This window comes from Mus caroli, unplaced genomic scaffold (assembly GCF_978045245.1).
Source record: "Mus caroli unplaced genomic scaffold, Mus_caroli_1 scaffold_14, whole genome shotgun sequence".
NCBI lineage: Eukaryota > Metazoa > Chordata > Mammalia > Rodentia > Muridae > Mus > Mus caroli.
The window spans coordinates 96246875-96266355 of NW_028227269.1; the positions used below are offsets into that span (position 1 = coordinate 96246875).

General features: G+C 41.0%; 1 protein-coding gene across 2 annotated transcripts in view; it reads right to left on the minus strand.

The window, feature by feature from the left end:
* The window catches only part of Galc (galactosylceramidase), a 61479-nt gene that overhangs the window by 36059 nt on the left and 5939 nt on the right, over positions 1 to 19481 (minus strand). The window contains exons 1-7 of one of the 2 annotated variants that reach the window (XM_021179238.3): positions 18751 to 19145; positions 15861 to 15929; positions 15615 to 15678; positions 13114 to 13227; positions 10920 to 11059; positions 6806 to 6844; positions 3199 to 3329 (exon numbers count right to left, since the gene is read on the minus strand). In XM_021179238.3, coding sequence (XP_021034897.1) covers positions 3199 to 3329; positions 6806 to 6844; positions 10920 to 11059; positions 13114 to 13227; positions 15615 to 15678; positions 15861 to 15929; positions 18751 to 18945 — 752 coding nt within the window. In that variant the 5' untranslated portion in view covers positions 18946 to 19145. Of the gene's footprint in view, positions 1 to 3198; positions 3330 to 6805; positions 6845 to 10919; positions 11060 to 13113; positions 13228 to 15614; positions 15679 to 15860; positions 15930 to 18750; positions 19146 to 19481 lie in introns of those variants that run through there. The other variant, XM_021179239.2, reaches the window with a different exon arrangement.

Here is a 19481-nt window from a genome sequence, read left to right on the forward strand (position 1 = left end):
CATGTCTGACTGACTTGCAAACTTTAAAGACAGAACATCCTTTTCCAGGATCGTTTTTTCTTTTTGGTAAAGCTATGATAAAAAGATGAGGACTGCTTTGTTTCTCTTCTTGGTAAATTTCTAAGTGCTCAGGAGAGGGAAACGATACTCTCCAACATGAAAGAAAAAAGCCATCTTACTCATCTCAAAGAGGCCAACTGCTTGCTGGAGTTAGAGGTCAGATTAGTAATTACAAGTCAGGGTGGATACCTTTCTACACACTAATTGTAATTGTAATTGTAATTTCTACAATTAGTGTGTAGAAAGGTATCCAACCTGACTGAGTACTTTACAGTTTCCCTGGTGATAGGTCCATATGGATGTTCAGCCTGTGGTAATTCACGAGCTCAAATGTGGTTTGAGTCTCATCAACACTGTTTAAAAAATAAACAACAACAAAGAGAACAGCATATGAGCATAAAGCAGTTTCCCAATTTCAGCATGACTGAAATTCTTGGCTTGTGTTTTGGTTTTTTGTTTTTTTTAATTTACATGGGAGAGCTGACCTGTATATGCAGGAATGTTTGCAAACAGTTTTGGCATCCACCCACAAGATATTAAGAGCATGACTTTATCTAGCTAAGATATTTACAGATATCTCCAGACAATGCCAAATGTTTCCTAGGAGATAAAGTTATCCCCAGCTGAAACAACTAGTATCAAACTATAAACCAGAGCCACTGTGAACAGCAGAAACAAAAACAAGTCTGGTTAAAAAGACTTAAACAAGAACCAAAAAGGCAAACACCAGAGCAGAAGATTTTTGCATCAGCAGAATCATAATATAGATCATTCAATAACAGAAAATATCTGTAACATGGAGAACACAAGCACCGGTTATACCATAAATTGTAAATACGGGGCTGGAGAGATAGATTGGTGGTTACTAGAGCCGCAGCTCCTATCAGGGGGCTGCAAATCCAGTTGCCAAACACACACATCACACAACTCACAAACTCTTAACTCCAGCTCCAGAGGGTTCAAGGCCCTCCAAGGGCACATATTACATGAGACATATAAATACACACACACACACACACACACACCACAAATATTTAAAAAGAAAAGAAATACAATGATTTTTTTTTCAGAGCAGTATTCAAAAGCAAAATCTAATTCATGCAAGAAATGTATCTAAAATAAAATGACCTTGAAAATAAAAGAATTCATTAAAAGTAATAAATAATTAAAAATGAAAGCAAGATTCCCTCAATCATATATAAAGCAAAATTCAGCGTAAGAAATACCGAATGAGTCACGGGATGGCATTCTCTATCACCAACAGTCACAAAGCACAGAGATAAAACCTTAGCTATGTACAAGTAACCGGGCAGCAAGTCTCACAGACAAAACTGGAGGACTGAAGGAAGGAAGAGGGAATATGCAAGGCAGCTCTGCACAGATCACCCGAACAATGCAATTACAAGTGGATTTACATACTGAGCCCAATCTGTACCCTAGTAGAAAATATAGCCTAAGGCAGAAAACAATCCTCTAGGAAAAAAATTTAAATAATACATTTACCATTATATAACTTAATGTGAGCAAAAGAAACTATAAACTAAAGTAACGGCTCAGAGGGAAAATACTTGTGCCAGAATACCATATGAGTAATGAGTAATCCAACAGCAAATGTTCTTTCTCCTGAAGTAAAATAGAAGTACCCTCCAACTCAAAAGCGTTCCTAGCCAAACCATTCACGAATACGTTTGCTTCCCTCAGACCTGAGCTATTTACGCACACTCTAGTGAAAGGCAAAATCTTCCATTTTATCGTGTGAAGTGCTTAAACATAAACTTATAATTACACTTTCTTTTGCAAAAAAAAAAAAAAAAAAGCCCAAGTCAAACTTAATCACATCAATTTTTCCAGAAAAATAGGGTAGACATATGTTAAATAAAACATAATACAATTTGTAAAATCTAAACTAAGAAAACCTCACAGAACAAACAACCCCAGTCTCTGCAGTTAGCTAAAAGGACAAAAAATAAATATAAAATAAAAAATCAGACGCTAAAGGAGAACAAAAAGGAGTTACAAATCAATTGGAAGAGACTGAATTACCATCCAATACATTAATATTAAATGGACTCAGATCCAATCAATTAAAACTATAAAACAATAAGCAATAATTGATAGTATCAAGAAACAATTACACGTTAAGTTATAATAATGGTATTATTTATGATAAACGGGAAAAGAATTTACATCATTGGAGAGACATGATAAAATCTATACAGAAGACATACAGCACAAAGTCTAAAGTTTCTTCCAGAACACGGACAAGATGGGAAAAGGAAAGGATAGACACGGGCATGAAGAATGGCTGCAGGTTCTTACTGTCAGAGGCTGAGTGAGCAGAACATACTCATTGTTCAGCTTACTTCTGTATACACTGAAAACCCTTGCAGGAGGAATATAGTGCATTGGTAGAGCACTCGCCCTAGCATGGACGCAGCCCTGGCCTTGACCCCCAGCACTGAAGATGAAAGACAAAAATAACGTACTAAAAAAATAAAATCAAATCCAAGATTTTTCATTTAGAAATAAAGTATATGAAGAGATTAAGCCATCTCCTAACTGATTAAAAAAATCAAATTTCATACACAGGTAGGCTTCCAAGGCTTATATGCTGTCATGATACATAGAACATCTGTTTACTTTTCAAAAACAAATTGCTGAACACAATTCAGGACAAAGTTAGGACCCAGAGAGCTGTAAGGCAGAAATGGATTAAGAAATAGAGGCCAAAGTCTAAGAGTTAAGGTACTAAGGATACAATAAAATAGCTATAGTCAGTGCATATAATTGTCTGCCCAGGAACAGAGTCTCAGGAAAACTCAGTTAGGTACTAATTTCATTGCCTTGGTAACTTCTAAAATTAAATACCTGCATTTAAATCTAAATACATCCCTGTTTTATTACTCTAAACATTAACTGATTTATTTAAAAAGTCACCAATGCATTTCATTGTCACAGAGCCCCAAATACACATCTCAAAGAGAAAGGAATGAACTGTGTGCAATCAATCAATGTCTTACTGAGTAAATACTGCCATAGGAGTGTAATCCAGGGGCAGAGAGGGCACGGAGCAATGCACAGTCAACACCAGGGTAAAGAAACCACCATCTGTCGTGGTCAAAGTAAATCGCACCTTACCCTATAACATCAACCACCTTCCAGAGTTCCTGGTCCAGCAGCAAGGAAGAGGAAATCGGCTCCCAGAGATTATCGCTCGCTATGATTCTCACTCGCTGGAGACCTTGATAATCCAGCATTTTTCTTAATTCCTTGGGAGACATAAACAGGACACAGCAAAGGTTACAAGTGAGCCTTTAGCTACTGGAATATGACCAAAATAGCCAGCGTATCTTTCAGAATTCTACATTCTAAGGATAATATCCGTACTGCTTCTCAGAGGACTGAGTGTCTGGCATAAGGCAGTAGAGGCATCTATCTTCCTCCTGAGTTTAAAATTATGCTAAACAACAGAAAGTATGGAGTTGGAGGGGATGGGTGTACATGAAATTTATCAAAGAGTATTATGTAAAAATAATGGTTATTTTTTCCTTCTGTATGCTTTCTGTATGTTCTTTTTAACATTCTAAGTTTTCTGAAATGAAATTTGCAACAAATGTACTTTTAAAGCAAAAAAATCCTGTAATTGGATCCATGATGTACTTTACAATAGATTTTTTAAACTTATGATATTGTATGCTATACTAGGTTAAGAAATATAATGACAGATAAAGTGACAGGTGGAAACCATCTCTCAAGGACTTCAAAACGTCAGTAGGATGGAGAGAGAACCCCTCACCCTATACTAGAAATCAAATTTTGTGTTTTATTACTCAAGTTTTTTTCTTATTCTTGCAGAAAAAAAAAACTTAGTCAATCTTGCATTCATTTATCACTGTCAATGCTTCTAGTCTTTATGAACTTACTCTTAAAGATTCATCAGGAATTCTGTACATATTTTTAAGTACAGTGTAATTGAAACATTTTTAAATGCACACAGTCTGTAAGCTGTGATTTATGAACCAGTTTCTATCTCACAGTCAGTGTGATTACAGCACTCTGTGCAGTTTTACGACAGCTCAAACGTCATCTTTATTGAGCACCCCTTCTCTCCCCAAAACCACACCCACTTATCTATTTACAGGTAAAGAAGGCTCAATGGTCTGAGAGGCCCAGAAATTCACACGTCCACATCTGTCTGAAACTCTCAGATACTGCAAGGGGGTTTCCAGACACCATAATTACAAATTACCATGAAACCAAAGTCAATCTTAAACATAACTACATAACTACAGAGCAAAAGTAATCCCAAAATAAGTGATACACTTGACAGGACGCATAAATAACTGGTATTATATATATTTCAGTGTTAAGAACAAACCCTTCCTCTCTCCAGAAGCCATTTCGCCACACAGTAGGGACTGTGTATTCGTTAAAGTCACATGAACTGGGTACCTTAGTCATTTGTAATGATTTCACTCTGCAATAGAAATTTCAACAGATCACAGAACCCAATAAACCCTCCTGCTCTAAAAATAGAAAGCATAAATTACATGCTTCTATATCCTGAGACATTTAGGAAAACTCAAGGTCAGAAGAAAAATAAATGAGGTCTGACTACTCAAAAACACCGATAGTGAATCTCAGAGCAGCAATCCAATCACTAACTTAAAAGAAAATGAAAGCCAAATGTTAACTCTAATGTTCCCCCAAATAAAACAAACCCCATTATCATGAGCACTATGCGAGGCAGGCACTAACTGGGCCTTCTGTTCCTGCCTCTGGCTGAATCATAAAGCTCATAGCCTCCCACTAATAATCTTGTGCTCCCATTTTTCAATAGACCCACTGTGCCATCTCCCACACCCAACCCAGTCTCCAACTCTGTGAACAAGAACTCCTAGAAAGGCGCAGTAGATTCATCATAACTTCAGTTATGGGAGAGGTTGGAATGTGCCAGGTCCAGAGCCTAAGTATAATTCATAGGCTACCTTTGGTCCTCTAACCCTCCAGGGCTAACAGGAAAAGCATCTGGGGATGCGCAGGACTTAACTGCTTTCTAGTTTCTACCAGCCAACAAGCCCAAAGTGTCATTAGAGCACGTCTGATGCCTACAGTTGATCTTTCTGCTTTGTTGTGCAGTTGATCTTTCGGCTTTGCTGTGACCGCCTACTTAATGTTTCTACGAATGCATTTGACAAGTATCTTGATTTATAACTTTCTTTGTTCTGTTACTATGGAACTTCATCAATCTGCTTCTACACTGAATATGAAATTTGGAGCAAGATAAATCTGTTCCTAGACCATGTCACTTGCATTTGTCTCCAGAACAACTACCGCTTAACCTTTGCCACTGCGCTGACATCATCTTTTACCATCCTACTCCATGCCTGCAGCCTGGCACTGACACTGAGCCACCTCACTGTGGTTGCCATGGATCCCCTCAAAACAATACCCTACCTCCTTCTAACACAGAGTTGTTAAAATACACCTGATTTGTTAAAATATATATACATACACACATGACAAGACAAATAGCGATAAAAAATAAACTAGAAAACAGCTAAATCTGAGAAGTAAAACTACTGGGTTTTTCCAATGACAGGAATCAAAACTTTCACTTTTCTGTTTCTTAAAACTGACGACAAGAGCACCAGCAGGACTTGAAGGTGTTAAAATGCCCTGAGAAAAGCAGTGCAGGATACCTGTTCAGTAATTTCACACAGAACTATATTATAGAACATCTTCTGTCCTAGTTACCTATAACTGTCAACCTGACACAGCCGACAGTCACCCAAGAGTCTCATTTGAGGGATCTCCCTATGGTCATGTCTGTGGGGGATTACCTTGACTGCTAATACAGGGAGGCCCAATCCATAACGGGCAGCATCATCCCTCAACAGGTGGTCCTGGGCTGTTTGAGAAAGCTAGCAATCAGGAACCCGAGAATGAGCCAAGGACCAGCATTTCTCCCCAGTTTCTGCTCCATGCTCCTTAAATTGGCATTTGGCTCAATAATGACAAACTTAGAAACATAAGCCAAATAAGTCCTTTCCTTCCCAAAATTGCTTTTGGTCAGAATATTTTATAACAGGCAAAAATGTAACTAGAACACAGTCCGACAATGTCATAAGTATTTCAAAAATATCAGAAATATGATAAAGAATAAAGTTAAATCTCTTAAGTCTTTAAAATACAAAATAATCCAATGGTTTTAATGTCTATCAGAATTCTAAAGCTAAGATCACACACATATACATGTACTTATCAGTGCATATACTCCAAGGCAGGAGCTTGCTGGGATCAGGTCGATCTCTATAGCACCAACTTCACTGTGGAGACCAGGCTGGCCTCAAAACCTCAGAATCCCAGCTCTGCCTCCCAAAGACTAGGATTAAAGGTGTGTAGAACTATGCCTACCCAATGCTTCAATGCTTTCTTTTTTTTTTTTCTTTTGATGCTGAAGATAGAACTAGTAAGCATGAATTCCACTGTTAGCCAAACCCTACCCTACTCCAAAAAAAAAAAAAAAAGAGCATTCAACCCAACTCTTCAGATACAGGCCATTCAGGACCTATGAAGAATTACATACATATTCTTCAATATCAGAAGTATAGACATATTTTATGTCACATCTAGCAAATTCTAGCAGATTAACTATACTGTCAAAAAATAAGATTTCTAATCTAACTGCTCTCTAAATGTCTTTGTATGAAAGCATAAGCAAAGAGAGATTCATTTCACAGACCTTTATATAGTTGGCGTCAAACGGCCTTTCATTCCAAATCTGCAAAACAAAAATTCAAAATGTCTGAAGTGAAAGTTTTCAAACATCAGAAAATGAACTCAATCATTAAAGTACTACATCTCACTTATCTGATGAGCTAGTTTCCAAACCTTAAAAACTGCTGTCATAGAATTTCTACTTTTGTAAAGCAAGATAACTTTTAACACTTTCAAGTTTTTAAAAAATATTTAGGAGATACTTTTCAAAAAGTCATGAATGGGGCTGGAGAGACAACACAACATGAAAAGCACTCGGCGCTCTCTCGAGGACCAGTCATTCCCTGCACACTGTAGTGGCCAACGCCATCTCTAACTTCAGTTCCAGGAGATCCAGGGCCCTCCTCTGGCCTCCATGGACAGCAGGCATCTATGGGGTGCACATACAGATACACAGCCAAATACTCATATACATAAAAACTATTTTTTTTCAAAGAAAGGCATTTATTCCAGAGATTAATATGCATTCATACAAAAATATTAGAATTATAATGTGTACAAATCCTACACTGGACATTGGAGAACAAACAAGTGTGAGAATCACTAAAATAATTCTAATATATAGACACAGTAAAAAGCAAGTTCTTTACCAGGGGATGGTTAGAAGGAGTTTGTTTATGCAGAGGAACGGAACGATCTGCAAGAACCCAAGAGCAGGCTCTCGGTGAGGAAGTGAGAAGGAAGCAGCACACTTTGTTCAGACTCCTGAGGGTGTGGTTTCTGTGGTGAAAGGGAACCTCGGGGCCTCCAGTCCTGTAGTCTACAGAGGAGCCTAAGTCTAGGTGTGATAAAGACCTTATCTAAAGAGCGCCTCCCCACTGCATGTGACTAACCGGAGACTAAAATGAGACAGATAATCATCATTCACAGGAAATATTCTGTGAACATGTACCATATCAGAAATCTAAGAGATCCGTCTGCATTTAATCACATTAGTTAAATGTACCAACATTTAAAAATAAAAAGTTCCCAGATACAAATGGTCAGTTATACTGTGGAAAAGTAGAGGAAAGCAAAACACCCATGGAAGGAGTTACAGAGACAAAGTTTGGAGCTGAGAAGAAAGGATGGAGCATCTAGAGACTGCCCGCCCTGGGGATCCATCCCATAATCAGCCACCAAATGCAGACACTATTGCATATGTTGGCAAGATTTTGCTGAAAGGACCCAGTTATAGCTGTCTCTTGTGAGGCTATGCCGGGGCCTAGCAAAAACAGAAGTGGATGCTCACAGTCAGCTATTGGATGGATCACAGGGCCCCCAATGGAGGAGCTAGAGAAAGTACCCAAGGAGCTAAAGGGATCTGCAATCCTATAGGTGGAACAACATTATGAACTAACCAGTACCCCCCCCCCCCCACCGAGCTGTGTCTCTAGCTGCATATGTATCAGAAGATGGCCTAGTCGGCCATCACTGAGAAGAGAGGCCCATTGGTCTTGCAAACTTTATATGCCTCAGTACGGGGGAACACCAGGGCCAAGAAGTGGGAATGGGGGAGGGCGGTAGGGGAGGGGGGGAGGGAGGGAGGGGGGACTTTTGGGATAGCATTGGAAATGTAAATGAAGAAAATACCTAATTAAAAAAAAAAAAGGAGAAAAAAGCAGTAAGTCTTGACTGCCTGCCTGTGGCCATGGCTCATCCTCATGTCTTAAATGTTCCTCTGAGAGGATTGGGGATCTGCAGCAGTGTCCATCTCTCACTGACAAGAGCTCACATCGCTGTTGCAACATGACAGCCACTGTCCTACCACACAGTAGGCTGGATGATAATTTATATTGTGAGTGCATGAAAACCTCAAATCAATTTCAGTCAAGGATGCATTAAAACGCAAATGTTTATGGAGACCCACTATGAGTATGTGTGAAACTTTTGGGGTACAGTTTGAAGTATGTGGCTAGCCTCCAGGAGTCAAACTCAGTAAAGCTGCAATATAATGCTTTAAACTTTTTAACATATTAAAAGATGTTAAATAACAGTTTAGGACAGAAGGAGGCAGATTTCCAGCAGCCTGCAAACTCTTGTTCATCACCTGTATTTTCAAGATCTAAGGGCGAACAACAGCTTCAGTTTCAAATGGTCACACTGCAAATGCTTAGGTATCTTACTATCGCCAATGACCTATTAATGACAATTTAATATTTATACACTAGCTCTTTATTAAAATAAAAAAACTCAGGTGAACCCTGGTTTAGGGTACTAACAGAAAACTCACCAAATTGAGAATAAGTTTTAAAGTATAAAGAAACCAGATTGTTGTTTAAAAACTAGATAAAAAGCTTTGAAGGAGAGCCAAGGAGGCAGCAGTAGCACACACCTTTAATCCCAGCACTAAGGAAGGAAACAGAGGTAAGTGGATTTCTATGAGTTCAAGGCCAACCTGCTCTACTAGGAGAGCTAGTACTAGGACAGTCAAAACAAACAAAAACGAAACAAAACAACCACTATAGCAACAACAAAGGCTTTGAAGGAAAATTTGAATTGGATTGGTACCAAAAAAAAAAAAAAAAAAAATCCTACCCACAGGCAATCCAAATGCAGACTTGTGGAGTCCCACCCAAACGGATAGATCTACAAAACCCTCCCAGACACACCTAAGGCTCAGACAACACTCCAGTAGACAGGGCAGTAAGATTGTAAGAGGTAGAGGAGGCTCAGGGAGTTTGCAGTGAGATTATGACTCCTCAGAATGTCACAAATGACACCCATAAAGTCTCACCACCATGACTGCACAAATATGAGCTGAACAAGGACAACACCAGCAGACAGGCCAAAGAGCAGGAGGAAGCCATGAGGCCTTACAGAACTACAGGCAACTGAGGAAAGATGTGAGGGGCAGGGGTGATCTTCCTCAGAGAACAGCACACCAGCTGGTTGTCTAAGGCCAAATGGCCAGCCCCAAAAACATACATGCAAGTACATTATATGGACTGATCAGGCTGTATGTAGAAATATATATGTATGCATACACATAGATGCTTGCAAGAACAATTAGTGAAAAAAGGGGGCGGGGAATGTGCAAAGTCAGGAGTGGTGTGGGAGAGGACTTGGAGGGAGGTAAGGGAAGAGAGCCAAGTGATTTTACTCTCAAACATAAAATTAGGAAAAGAAAACTTGCCAATTGAAAACATTTTACTGTAAAAAAAAAAAATTGAAAGTGGAGGAAAATATTCAGTGCCTTTCAAAGGCAAGAATAACTTAGACTGGCAAAGAGTAGCAACAAGAGGTCAGCTGCGGTTTATTTGTAATGTTATTAGACACCAAAATAACAAGTCAGTCTCATGATACAAAGGATTAGTCATCAAAGAGCCACAGCAGCAAGCACTAGGTAGGAGGAAGGACTGAGCCTTTTTTTTTTTTTTTTTTTTTTTTTGGTTTCGACTCCTTCATAGGTGATTTGGCTTGGTTCTACTCATGGTTGATCTATGAGCTCAGCTTTCCGTTTCTCCAAATGACAAGAACCATTTATGCATTCCCTAAAAAAGGCAACATGGTGTTTTGGGGGATTTTGTTTTGTTTTGAGGCAATGATATAAAACTTTGGCTTCCTCTCAACCACACTGACTAGGAATTAAATAAAACTAGTCCCTGAACACATTTTCCTATTGATCAAGTTAGAACACGTGCTTTTTAAAATCTGCTCTGAGTATTGTAACCTAAAGAATTTCCCTTTTTTCTTCTTAAAACTATAACAAGGGGCTGAGAGATGGCTCAGTAGTTAAGAGCACCGGTTGCTCTTCCAGAGAACCTTGGTTCAATTCCTAGCACCCACAATCAGGTTCCCAATCATTTGTAACTCCCAGTTCTGGGAGACCTGATGTCCTTCACTGGCCTACGAGGACACTATATGTACATGGTGCACAGACATACATGCAAGCAAAAAACCCATACACATAAATAATAATTAAAAAATGAAGCCTATATCAAAACACCCTGTTATGGCGTTATGCAACATGCAAAGAGTATTTCTATACCTAAAGTATGGTTGTAAATCTTCCTTTCTAACTGATCAAAAATCTAATTACTTTCTAAAATTATACATATACAAATTAAAAATAAAGTATGTTAAACTATGTTACTAACCCCAATATAATCAATGTCCAGGTCATGATAATGCTTGGCACCCAAAATCCATCTTACAACATAGTAGGCAGTGAGCTGAAGATTTACGTAAGGCCAGCTGAAGCCTTTGCCCAGCCATCCAGGGAATGACCATGGCAACCCTGTAGGGAGAACACAGACAAAAGAGGAGACAGGTGAGAAACCGGTGCACCGGGCAGGCATAAAGCTGGCTAAAAGGAGAGACTCCACCACAGGCAAACGCAAAAAAAAATCATTTCTATTCAATAGAAACCAAGATTTCTTTACTGATCCTGACAGCTATGTCCTATACTTGCTACTGTCCTTTCAAGAAAATGAAATGAAATTAAAAACAAAAACAAAAACCTCCCTCACAGCATTTTCTAACAGAAAGAAAGGCACATTGTGACATCTCTGCTCTCTTCAGGGATGTTCAATATTACACTCTTGTTCTCTTGTGGTCAAACTGAGGAGCCCTGAAAGGCTTATTCCAAAACAACCCTCGTAAGATCAGAGCAACATAGAGGTCTCACTCACAAGGATATCACCTTACGAACTAAGGTTGACTGGCAGTAGGCCAAGCAACCAAGGTCAGCCAACCTAACACAACAGGAAAGCAGCGCAGCTGGGTGAGAGAGAGAACCTCACCCACGTGTATGACCTCAGTGAGCTTGTGAAGTCAGGAGAGAGAACTGAAAGGCACTGGTTTTAAGTCCTACTTCAGCAGCTCATTTCCACTTAATAAATATATGACCAATCTAGTTTGCTGCTAAAAAAAAAAAAAAAAAAAAGAATCAAAATCAACCAGACATAATATTTTTTTCCTAAGCTAATTTCACTATATAAAAAATATGACATTACAACAGCAGAACCTTTAAAGACAATGCGCTGCTAAGTCCAGCGAAGGTCCACAGTGTGAGGCGTTGCTGGCATGTGGTTTAGCATGCTGAACATCTACATTTACATGCGGTTTCACCTTAGAATCAGGACAGTGGGGAGCATGTGCCCAAGTCAATGATGCTTAGACTAGTCCAAACACTTCTGGAATCTCTTATTTAAAAACCCATTTGGGGGAATAGTCTCCATTGCTCTTTTAATTTGAAAAATAATACTCTTTTCCTTTAATTATCAAGGGAGCTAATTTTCAATAACTTACAGTATTTAAAATAGGTCATAATTTTATTTAACTCAGTCTGAATGTAATCAAAATAGCAAATTTACTTCAAGTGATAAAAGCCCTATGCTTTGGCTATTAAAGTACTTCATGCGGCTACAGAATTGTGAAACGAATACAGACCAGCTTGAGCAACTATCCAGTTGTGTCCAATGCTAATATCCAAACCCAATATGGGCAGTAACTAGATACAGAATTTGTTTAGAATCCTCAGTCTCCGGTGATCTTAACATCACCAAGGATGCTAGACAATTTTATGTTAACGTGACACAAGCTAGAGTCATCAGAGAGGGGGGAAGCTCAATTAAGAAAAAGCCTCTATAAGATCTCACTGTATGTAAGCCTATAGGGCATTTTCTTAATTAGTGGTTGATGGAGGAGGGCCCAGCCCACTGTGGATTGTACCATCCCTGGGCTGGTAGTTCTGAGTTCTATACAAAAGAAGATTGAGCAAGTCATGTTGAGAAAGCCAGTAAACAGCATCTTTCCATGTCTTCTACATCAGCTCCTGCCTCCAGGTTTCTGCCCTGTTTGTGTTCCTGTCCTGACTTCCTTCAATGATACACAGTGATCCAGAAGTATAAGGCAGGGGAAAACAAAACAAAACAAAACAAAACCTTTCTCCCCAGCTTGCATTGTCTGTCATGGTGTTTCATCACAGCAGTAGAAACCCTAAGACACCAAGGTTTTAAAAAAGCAAGCCAGGCATGATGGGGAAGCATACAACCCTAGCACTTGAGAGACAGCAGGAGAATGAGGTGGAAGTCCGTCTGGGCTAACAGCAAGGTCCAGGCTACCCTAGGTCATAAAGGGAGACTCTGTCTCAAAACTCAAGTTATCAATCAAGGCTTGGAGACACAACATAATAAACAGTGACAATGAAATTTCATTCCTGGTATGTTTCATAGCTGGTAGTATAGGGGTAATATCCAAAAATTAGTACTTTAGTATTAAAAGAGACTTCGCGTGCATGATTCCAAATTGAAGAGTTAAAGGAAAAGAGTCCTAAGCGCTTTACCTTACCCATAAGTATAATATCTGGGTTCCTCTTCTTAGCTTCCTTCATCAGCCACCACTCATAGCCTCGGAAATAATTCTCATCTAGCTCATAGTGCATGTGCGAGGGTTCAGTGCCATCTGATAGGGAGAGCAGAAGGAAGGGTGTGACCCAAGGGTGTGCTTTCCAGAGCCTCTTAAGTACACACACATGCACACGCACACACCACACACACACACACCACACACACACTCACACACATACATGCACCACTCTCTCTCTCTCTCTCTCTCTCTCACACACACACACACACTCACATTCTCACACACTTGCATGCAAACACACACTAAAACAATTTTTGAATGTGATCCTTTTCTTGTACTCTAGTTCTGGTTCGGAAGTTGTGCAGATGAGAATTATGTAAGAAGGTGGCTTTGCAACGTATCTTATTCCATATTTTTCATTATCTTAAACACTGTAAGGTTCTTAAATAATAAAGCCACAATGTTATTTTAAAAGAAGTACCGAGACAGATGCTATCACATTTTATTACTGAATAACCCCCGGACTAAGTTCTGCTGAGCTTTCAATCTGAGGTTTTCCAAACTCAAGTCCGCATCACCTCAGCTCTCCCTCCCAACCTTGGCTGTGAATCCCTGTACTCCTGGAGCCCCGATCCTTATATTCTACAATATAACAGTCATGACGCAGCAAGCTCTGAGAAAAGATGAATATACATGCCTACTACAACAAGAGCCAAGTCCTGTGCTAGCACTCAAAGCCAGCAGAGGAACCACCAAGGCCAGAGGTAGGTCTCTGACGTCAAAGTCCTCGTGTGCACTCATGGTTCAGAGACACCAGTCTTTGCAAAGTGGGGCCTTCTGAGGATGACTATCCTGGCCCGTTTCTTCTTTAATGTCAGCACAAGAACTCCTAAGAACTGCACTTATATATCCTTAGCGCTCATTTAGCTTCCGCAAATGCACCACACATCAGCATCAGCTCCCCGTCTAAACGGTTTCAACGTAAGACGTGTTTCCTAGCCAAGCTTCTATTAGGGAGGTTCACGCCGGCTTTGATTTTTCACTTTTTTTCTGTCATCATAAATAAAGCATGAATACTGACACAGGGCCCAGTGACTGACCGACCTCACTCTCATTTTCTCCCTCTCTGACTTCATTTTTGCCTCCTCAACTGTTTTCCTTCTAAGGTCTCCTAAATTGGGCTGCCCTGCAGTTACCTTGGATTCTAAGAAAAACAGTTCTGATCCACAAACACCTTTATCACAACAGATTAAAACTACTCCCCAAAGACCCACGAGCCTTCCGAAGGTTAGAAAGAGAATCAAGCTGCCCTCTCAAAGGAGAAGACGTCTCGGGACAATTGCAGAAGCAGCCTGGAGAATGAACAATCAGACCACAGCCTGACCAAGGTTACCTGCTTGCTAGGCCAGCTATGCATAAATTCTAGCTAACCAAACCACAGATTAAAGCCTTCCTTCCCCTTTTCAATAAAGCTTCAAAGTCCTTATGGCTCCTCAAAGAAGAGCCAAGAGTCATTAGACCTTTTTCTTATTACTCAGAGTGTCTGGATGATAAGAGGGCCTTCCTGCCTTCACTACTGCCACGTCCCGGATAAGTGACCAAGCCTAGGTTATTACACTGGAAGCCAGGGCTTTTGTCCTCAAACTCCAGTAAGAGTACATACTCAGAGGAGACTCAGCAGCAAAGGCGGCTCCTCCAGAGGGCACTGGCTTGGCTCCCAGCATTGGCATGGCTTACAAGTACTGGAAACTCCAGTTTCCGGAAGCTGAATACTCTTCTGGCCTCTGAAGGCACTAAGTGCGCGCTCATGGCATACATATACCCATACAAATAAAACATGCATATTTGTTACATAAAAATAACTAGTTTTTTAAAGAAATTACCTTGGAATCACTAGCAGGAAGACAATATACAGAAAATGCTCTCAAGTAATATTAATGGACTTGACCTATATATAAACATTAAGTATATCTAATTACTGAGAGAAGTATTTCAAAATTTGGTGGTGAAGGTTGTATCTTTATTTAAATTCTGTTTATTTTTTTTTAAAAAAAGCTATATCTGTATCTCTAAAATACATGTGTTGTATTCTACATTTTTAAAGTTAATAACATCTTACATATTCTAATAATTAAATTCTTCTTATAACTTTTCCATGAAATTCCAAATGTGCATGATTTTTAGAAAACTAGATTTGCTTCTCTAATGACTACTTCAACTAAATGAGCAACCGAGAGTCTCAATACTAGTTTGGTAATTTTACATTTAACATGATTCAACAAAAATCAAAATAAGAAAAGCCAGACCAGCAAGGTGATGTCACCAAGCCCAAGGTGCACACATGCACACACCTGAAAACGCAAATGGAGAGAAAAGCTGATCTGCGGAAGAGCAGCTCCTCAAATGAGGCGGCCTTCCTTCTGTCCCATATGTTTAAGGATAGGTAAAATGTCAGGGAAACCCCTTGTCCCAAATCCTCCTACCTGTTGTTTGTCCATCGCCACCTATCTCCACTTTTAGAATATGCAAAGAGGCACCAAAGTTTGGCTGTGGAAAAAAGTAACAGTGCTATTAGTGTGCTCTGTCAGGTAAAAACCTCATAGAGGCCTTGGGCAGTCCAGTGAGGGGAGAGCCAAACTTCTCTCAGAAAGCTGAGAAATGCTAGGGCTGAACTTCAACATATATTTTCAAAACAGCACAGGCCCATTGGTTTAATTATTCTTCCTTACCTTAAATAGATAATCCAGTATTTCAGAACGATAGGGCTCTGGGTAATTTACTAGAAGCCGGGAGGTTGCCTGGGGGAAATAAATGTTTTCAAAAATATGAAGAAAACAAGTATAATCATCTGTATTTGTCTACAGTGTAAACACACACACCACACACACACACACACACATGCACATGCCCCAGCATGAGCAAACGGAGCTGTGGAGGGTCATTTGCCACGCTATTTGGTCTGTATCCAATCACTGGGTGCACAGGCCTCCTGTTTTTCTGAGAGCTAAGGTTTTCTTCTGAGGGTGTAAGAGTTGATGGGGAGATAAGCTTATAAAAGCTATTATTACAGTGTGATAGTTAACATTATCAACTTGACAGGACAGAGTATCCACTGGGGAGACAATCTTCTGAATGTGTCTGTGAAGGAGCTTCTTGGGCTAACTGAAGTAGGAAGGCCCACCCTGCATGTGAGCAGAAACATGTCATGGGCTGACACCTCAAACTGTATAAAATCAAGAAGGCTACCTGAGCACTGGCGATCATCTAGTGCGATCACTGGTGTGCTGTCTAACTGCAGATACGATGTAGCCAGCTGCCGCATCCTTCTTCCCTACCATGATGGACCAAACCCTCAAACTGGGAGCCAAAATAAATCCTTTCTCCCTTAAATTGTTTTTGGGTATTTTGTTATATCAACAAGAAAAATAGCTAATATAAACATGTAAGAGCTATGCTGAGAGGAAACAGTCCCCTCACCTTTATAAATTCGATCTGCTTTTGTTAAGACCGACCTCACAAAGATCCCCAAGGCAAGACAGTATGAACAAAACCTCAGACAAAACTGGCAACAGGACGGAGAGGAAAACATATATATTAAGTACAGGCACTCAGCATCAGATGCAACCAAAGTCTAAAATGGCAAGGGACAGATTCTCCCATGAACCTCTGCAGCGAATACATCCTTACCAATGTTTTCACCTAGACTTCTGGCCCCTAACACTTTGCGTAAATAAACTTGTGTTATCTTAAAAGAAAAGAATAAGTACAAGCACTAACTAGATTCAGCCATACCTAGACCCAGATGACAGCCTGAAAGAAATTATAAAACCAATAGTGAATCAAAGACCTGTACTTTGAGAGGCTGTTATCAATGAGTAGGCAAGGTGTTAGACACAAGGTAACTAAGGACTAGGTCAGCAGCAGTAAAGACAAGATAGCACAAGGACCCATAAACAGCTTGTGTCTTGGTAACTGTGTCTCTTGATGGTCAAAATGCCCCTTTTGCTGTATGTAGTATTATTTCTGTAGTATTAGAAACTAGGGCACCTGGGCACTTTCCCAACATCCAGCCTCGAAATCTTAAAACAACTTCCCGCTCCATAACCCTTACTAGGGAACAAGAACCACAATTGGCTAATCACACCTGTCCTCACAATGCTACCTCCCGCCCGCCCCCAGCCGCTGCTTTGTTCCCTCAGAAGAGAAACTTAAGCAAAGGAAAATGAACTAACTTGTCAAAACCAGGAGGTGAGTGTCCCGTGCCAGAATGACTCCAGCAACCTTGGAAGCCCACATGTCAACCACTGAAGCAAAATGCTTTCCCTAAATATGTGAAAGTCAAGAGAGGGCAATCTAAGTGCTGCTACAACTGTGCTAGGTAACATGTTCGTACACACACAAGTTTAAACTGGGGTGTAAATAAAATGTTCATTCATCTTCATTTATTATTTTCCTAAACTGACTAACACATAACACAGTATAGAGACATTACTAATTGACTAATAGATTTACCTGCTCTGGAGGCTGGAGAGATGGCAACTCACCTGTTTCTGGCCTCTGTAAGCACCAGTACTCACATGTACAAACATTCCCAACACACACACACATACTAAGGCTTACTACAACACACCAGGTTATGAAATTATTTTAATAATTAAAAGTTGAGTAAATTAAGCAAAACTAGAAATTTCATTTTTTAAAAAAAAGCCTGTACACTTAGATTTACTATCACAAAGATACCAAAAGGAGAAGTTATGGTTGTATAAGAAATATTGGCTATTTTAAATTTAAATAAACTGAGAATAGATTAGTTCATTATTACATACACACACTGGGGTGTAGAACTTTTTACTGCACTCCCAGCTTTTCTGTAGATCTAAAAGTACTCTTAAGATTTCAATTTAAAAGCAAGCCCACTTCCCAGTCCTGAGATCTTTGAGTCAACAAGAAATCACTCTCAAGACCTCATCTTTTGAGAATTAGCTGGTGTTTATTAACAAAGTCAGAATGGGAGTGGAAGACAACTTAATTTTAACCAATACACCTAATAATTCTTATGTGCCCTAAGAGAGCCAGCATTCCCTCCTCCCAACACACAGACACACCGCAGTTTCTGTTAGTGGATGAAGGTGGCCCTCTTTTAAAAACAATATCCCCGATCGCTTCAGGCTTTACACAACTCTAAAGAGTCCAAGAGGTCTTACAGGGAGGAACGGGGGTGCTTATCACTGTTCAAGGGTCCCCAAACCCTGCCTATGTCTTCTGACTCCCGGCTCCACGAACTAACTCCCTGGGAAGGAAGAGAACCCCCCTAAAGCATCTCGCTGAGGCTTCGCGGTCCCTCTCTGGCTTTTTCCCCGGGCGACCCAACCGGCGATCCAGAACGAGAGCTCCCTCGAGCCCGGGCCACTTGACTGCAGCAGACGCCTGTCCCCTCGAGACGTCTGGCTCCCCATTGCAATCTAACTGCCAGCCGGGGTTCATCTCACCCTGGCGCGCGGGAAAGCGGCGTGCGCTCGCCCGGCAACGCCGCGGGGGCTTGTGGGAGGGGGCGGCCCCGGCGGTCCCTGCGGTCCCTGCGATGCTCCGCACTCCTGCCTCCCGCCAGCCCGCGCTCACCCCGCCGCCGCTGACTGCGCCGATGCCATCGAACTCCCGGCCCAGCCCGTCGGAGTCGTCTAGCACGTAGGCGCCGCCGGGCACTAGCAGCGCACACAACAATAAGGGCACCGCGACACGGCTCGCCGAGCCCGCGGCGGCGATCATGACTTTTGCTTGGCGTTGCTGGGAAGCCTTAGGTTGGCTGTTAGCCATTGTGCGGGTCACGCGACTGTGGCGCCCGGGGAGGCGGGCCCGATCGCCTCCCTGAGGAAGAAGAGTGGGCTGCTGAGGAAGCTTTCGCCATCTTAAGTGAGGGCTGCGGGCAGTCCGCGCAGCCGCTGTTGTGTTGAGCTGGGGGCCGGGGGGAGGGAGGGCGTTGGTTGAGCGAGCATTGCCTTGTCACTTCTGTGTCAAAGAGGCGGGACCGGTCTCTGCGTGTAATTACTTAGTGACCACTCTTCCTACCTCACCTGATGGATCATCTTAGAGAACGGGAAGTGAATGGTCAACAACGGTCAAAAGAGGGCTGTGAGTGGTCCTACTCTAGCCGAACATTCCCAGTAGGAAACGGCAATGAGGACCTGGCTTTAAGCGCCCCCAGTTAAGCGGTCACCTTGGTTGAGTCGCTTGGCTTGAGGACCCTGAATTTATCTAAACCACCGTGAGACAAGAACAGCAAGTCAGGGAAGTCCGGATAAGATAAAAGTAAGATAATAGGCACTCGGGAAGTCATAATTGTGCACTTATAT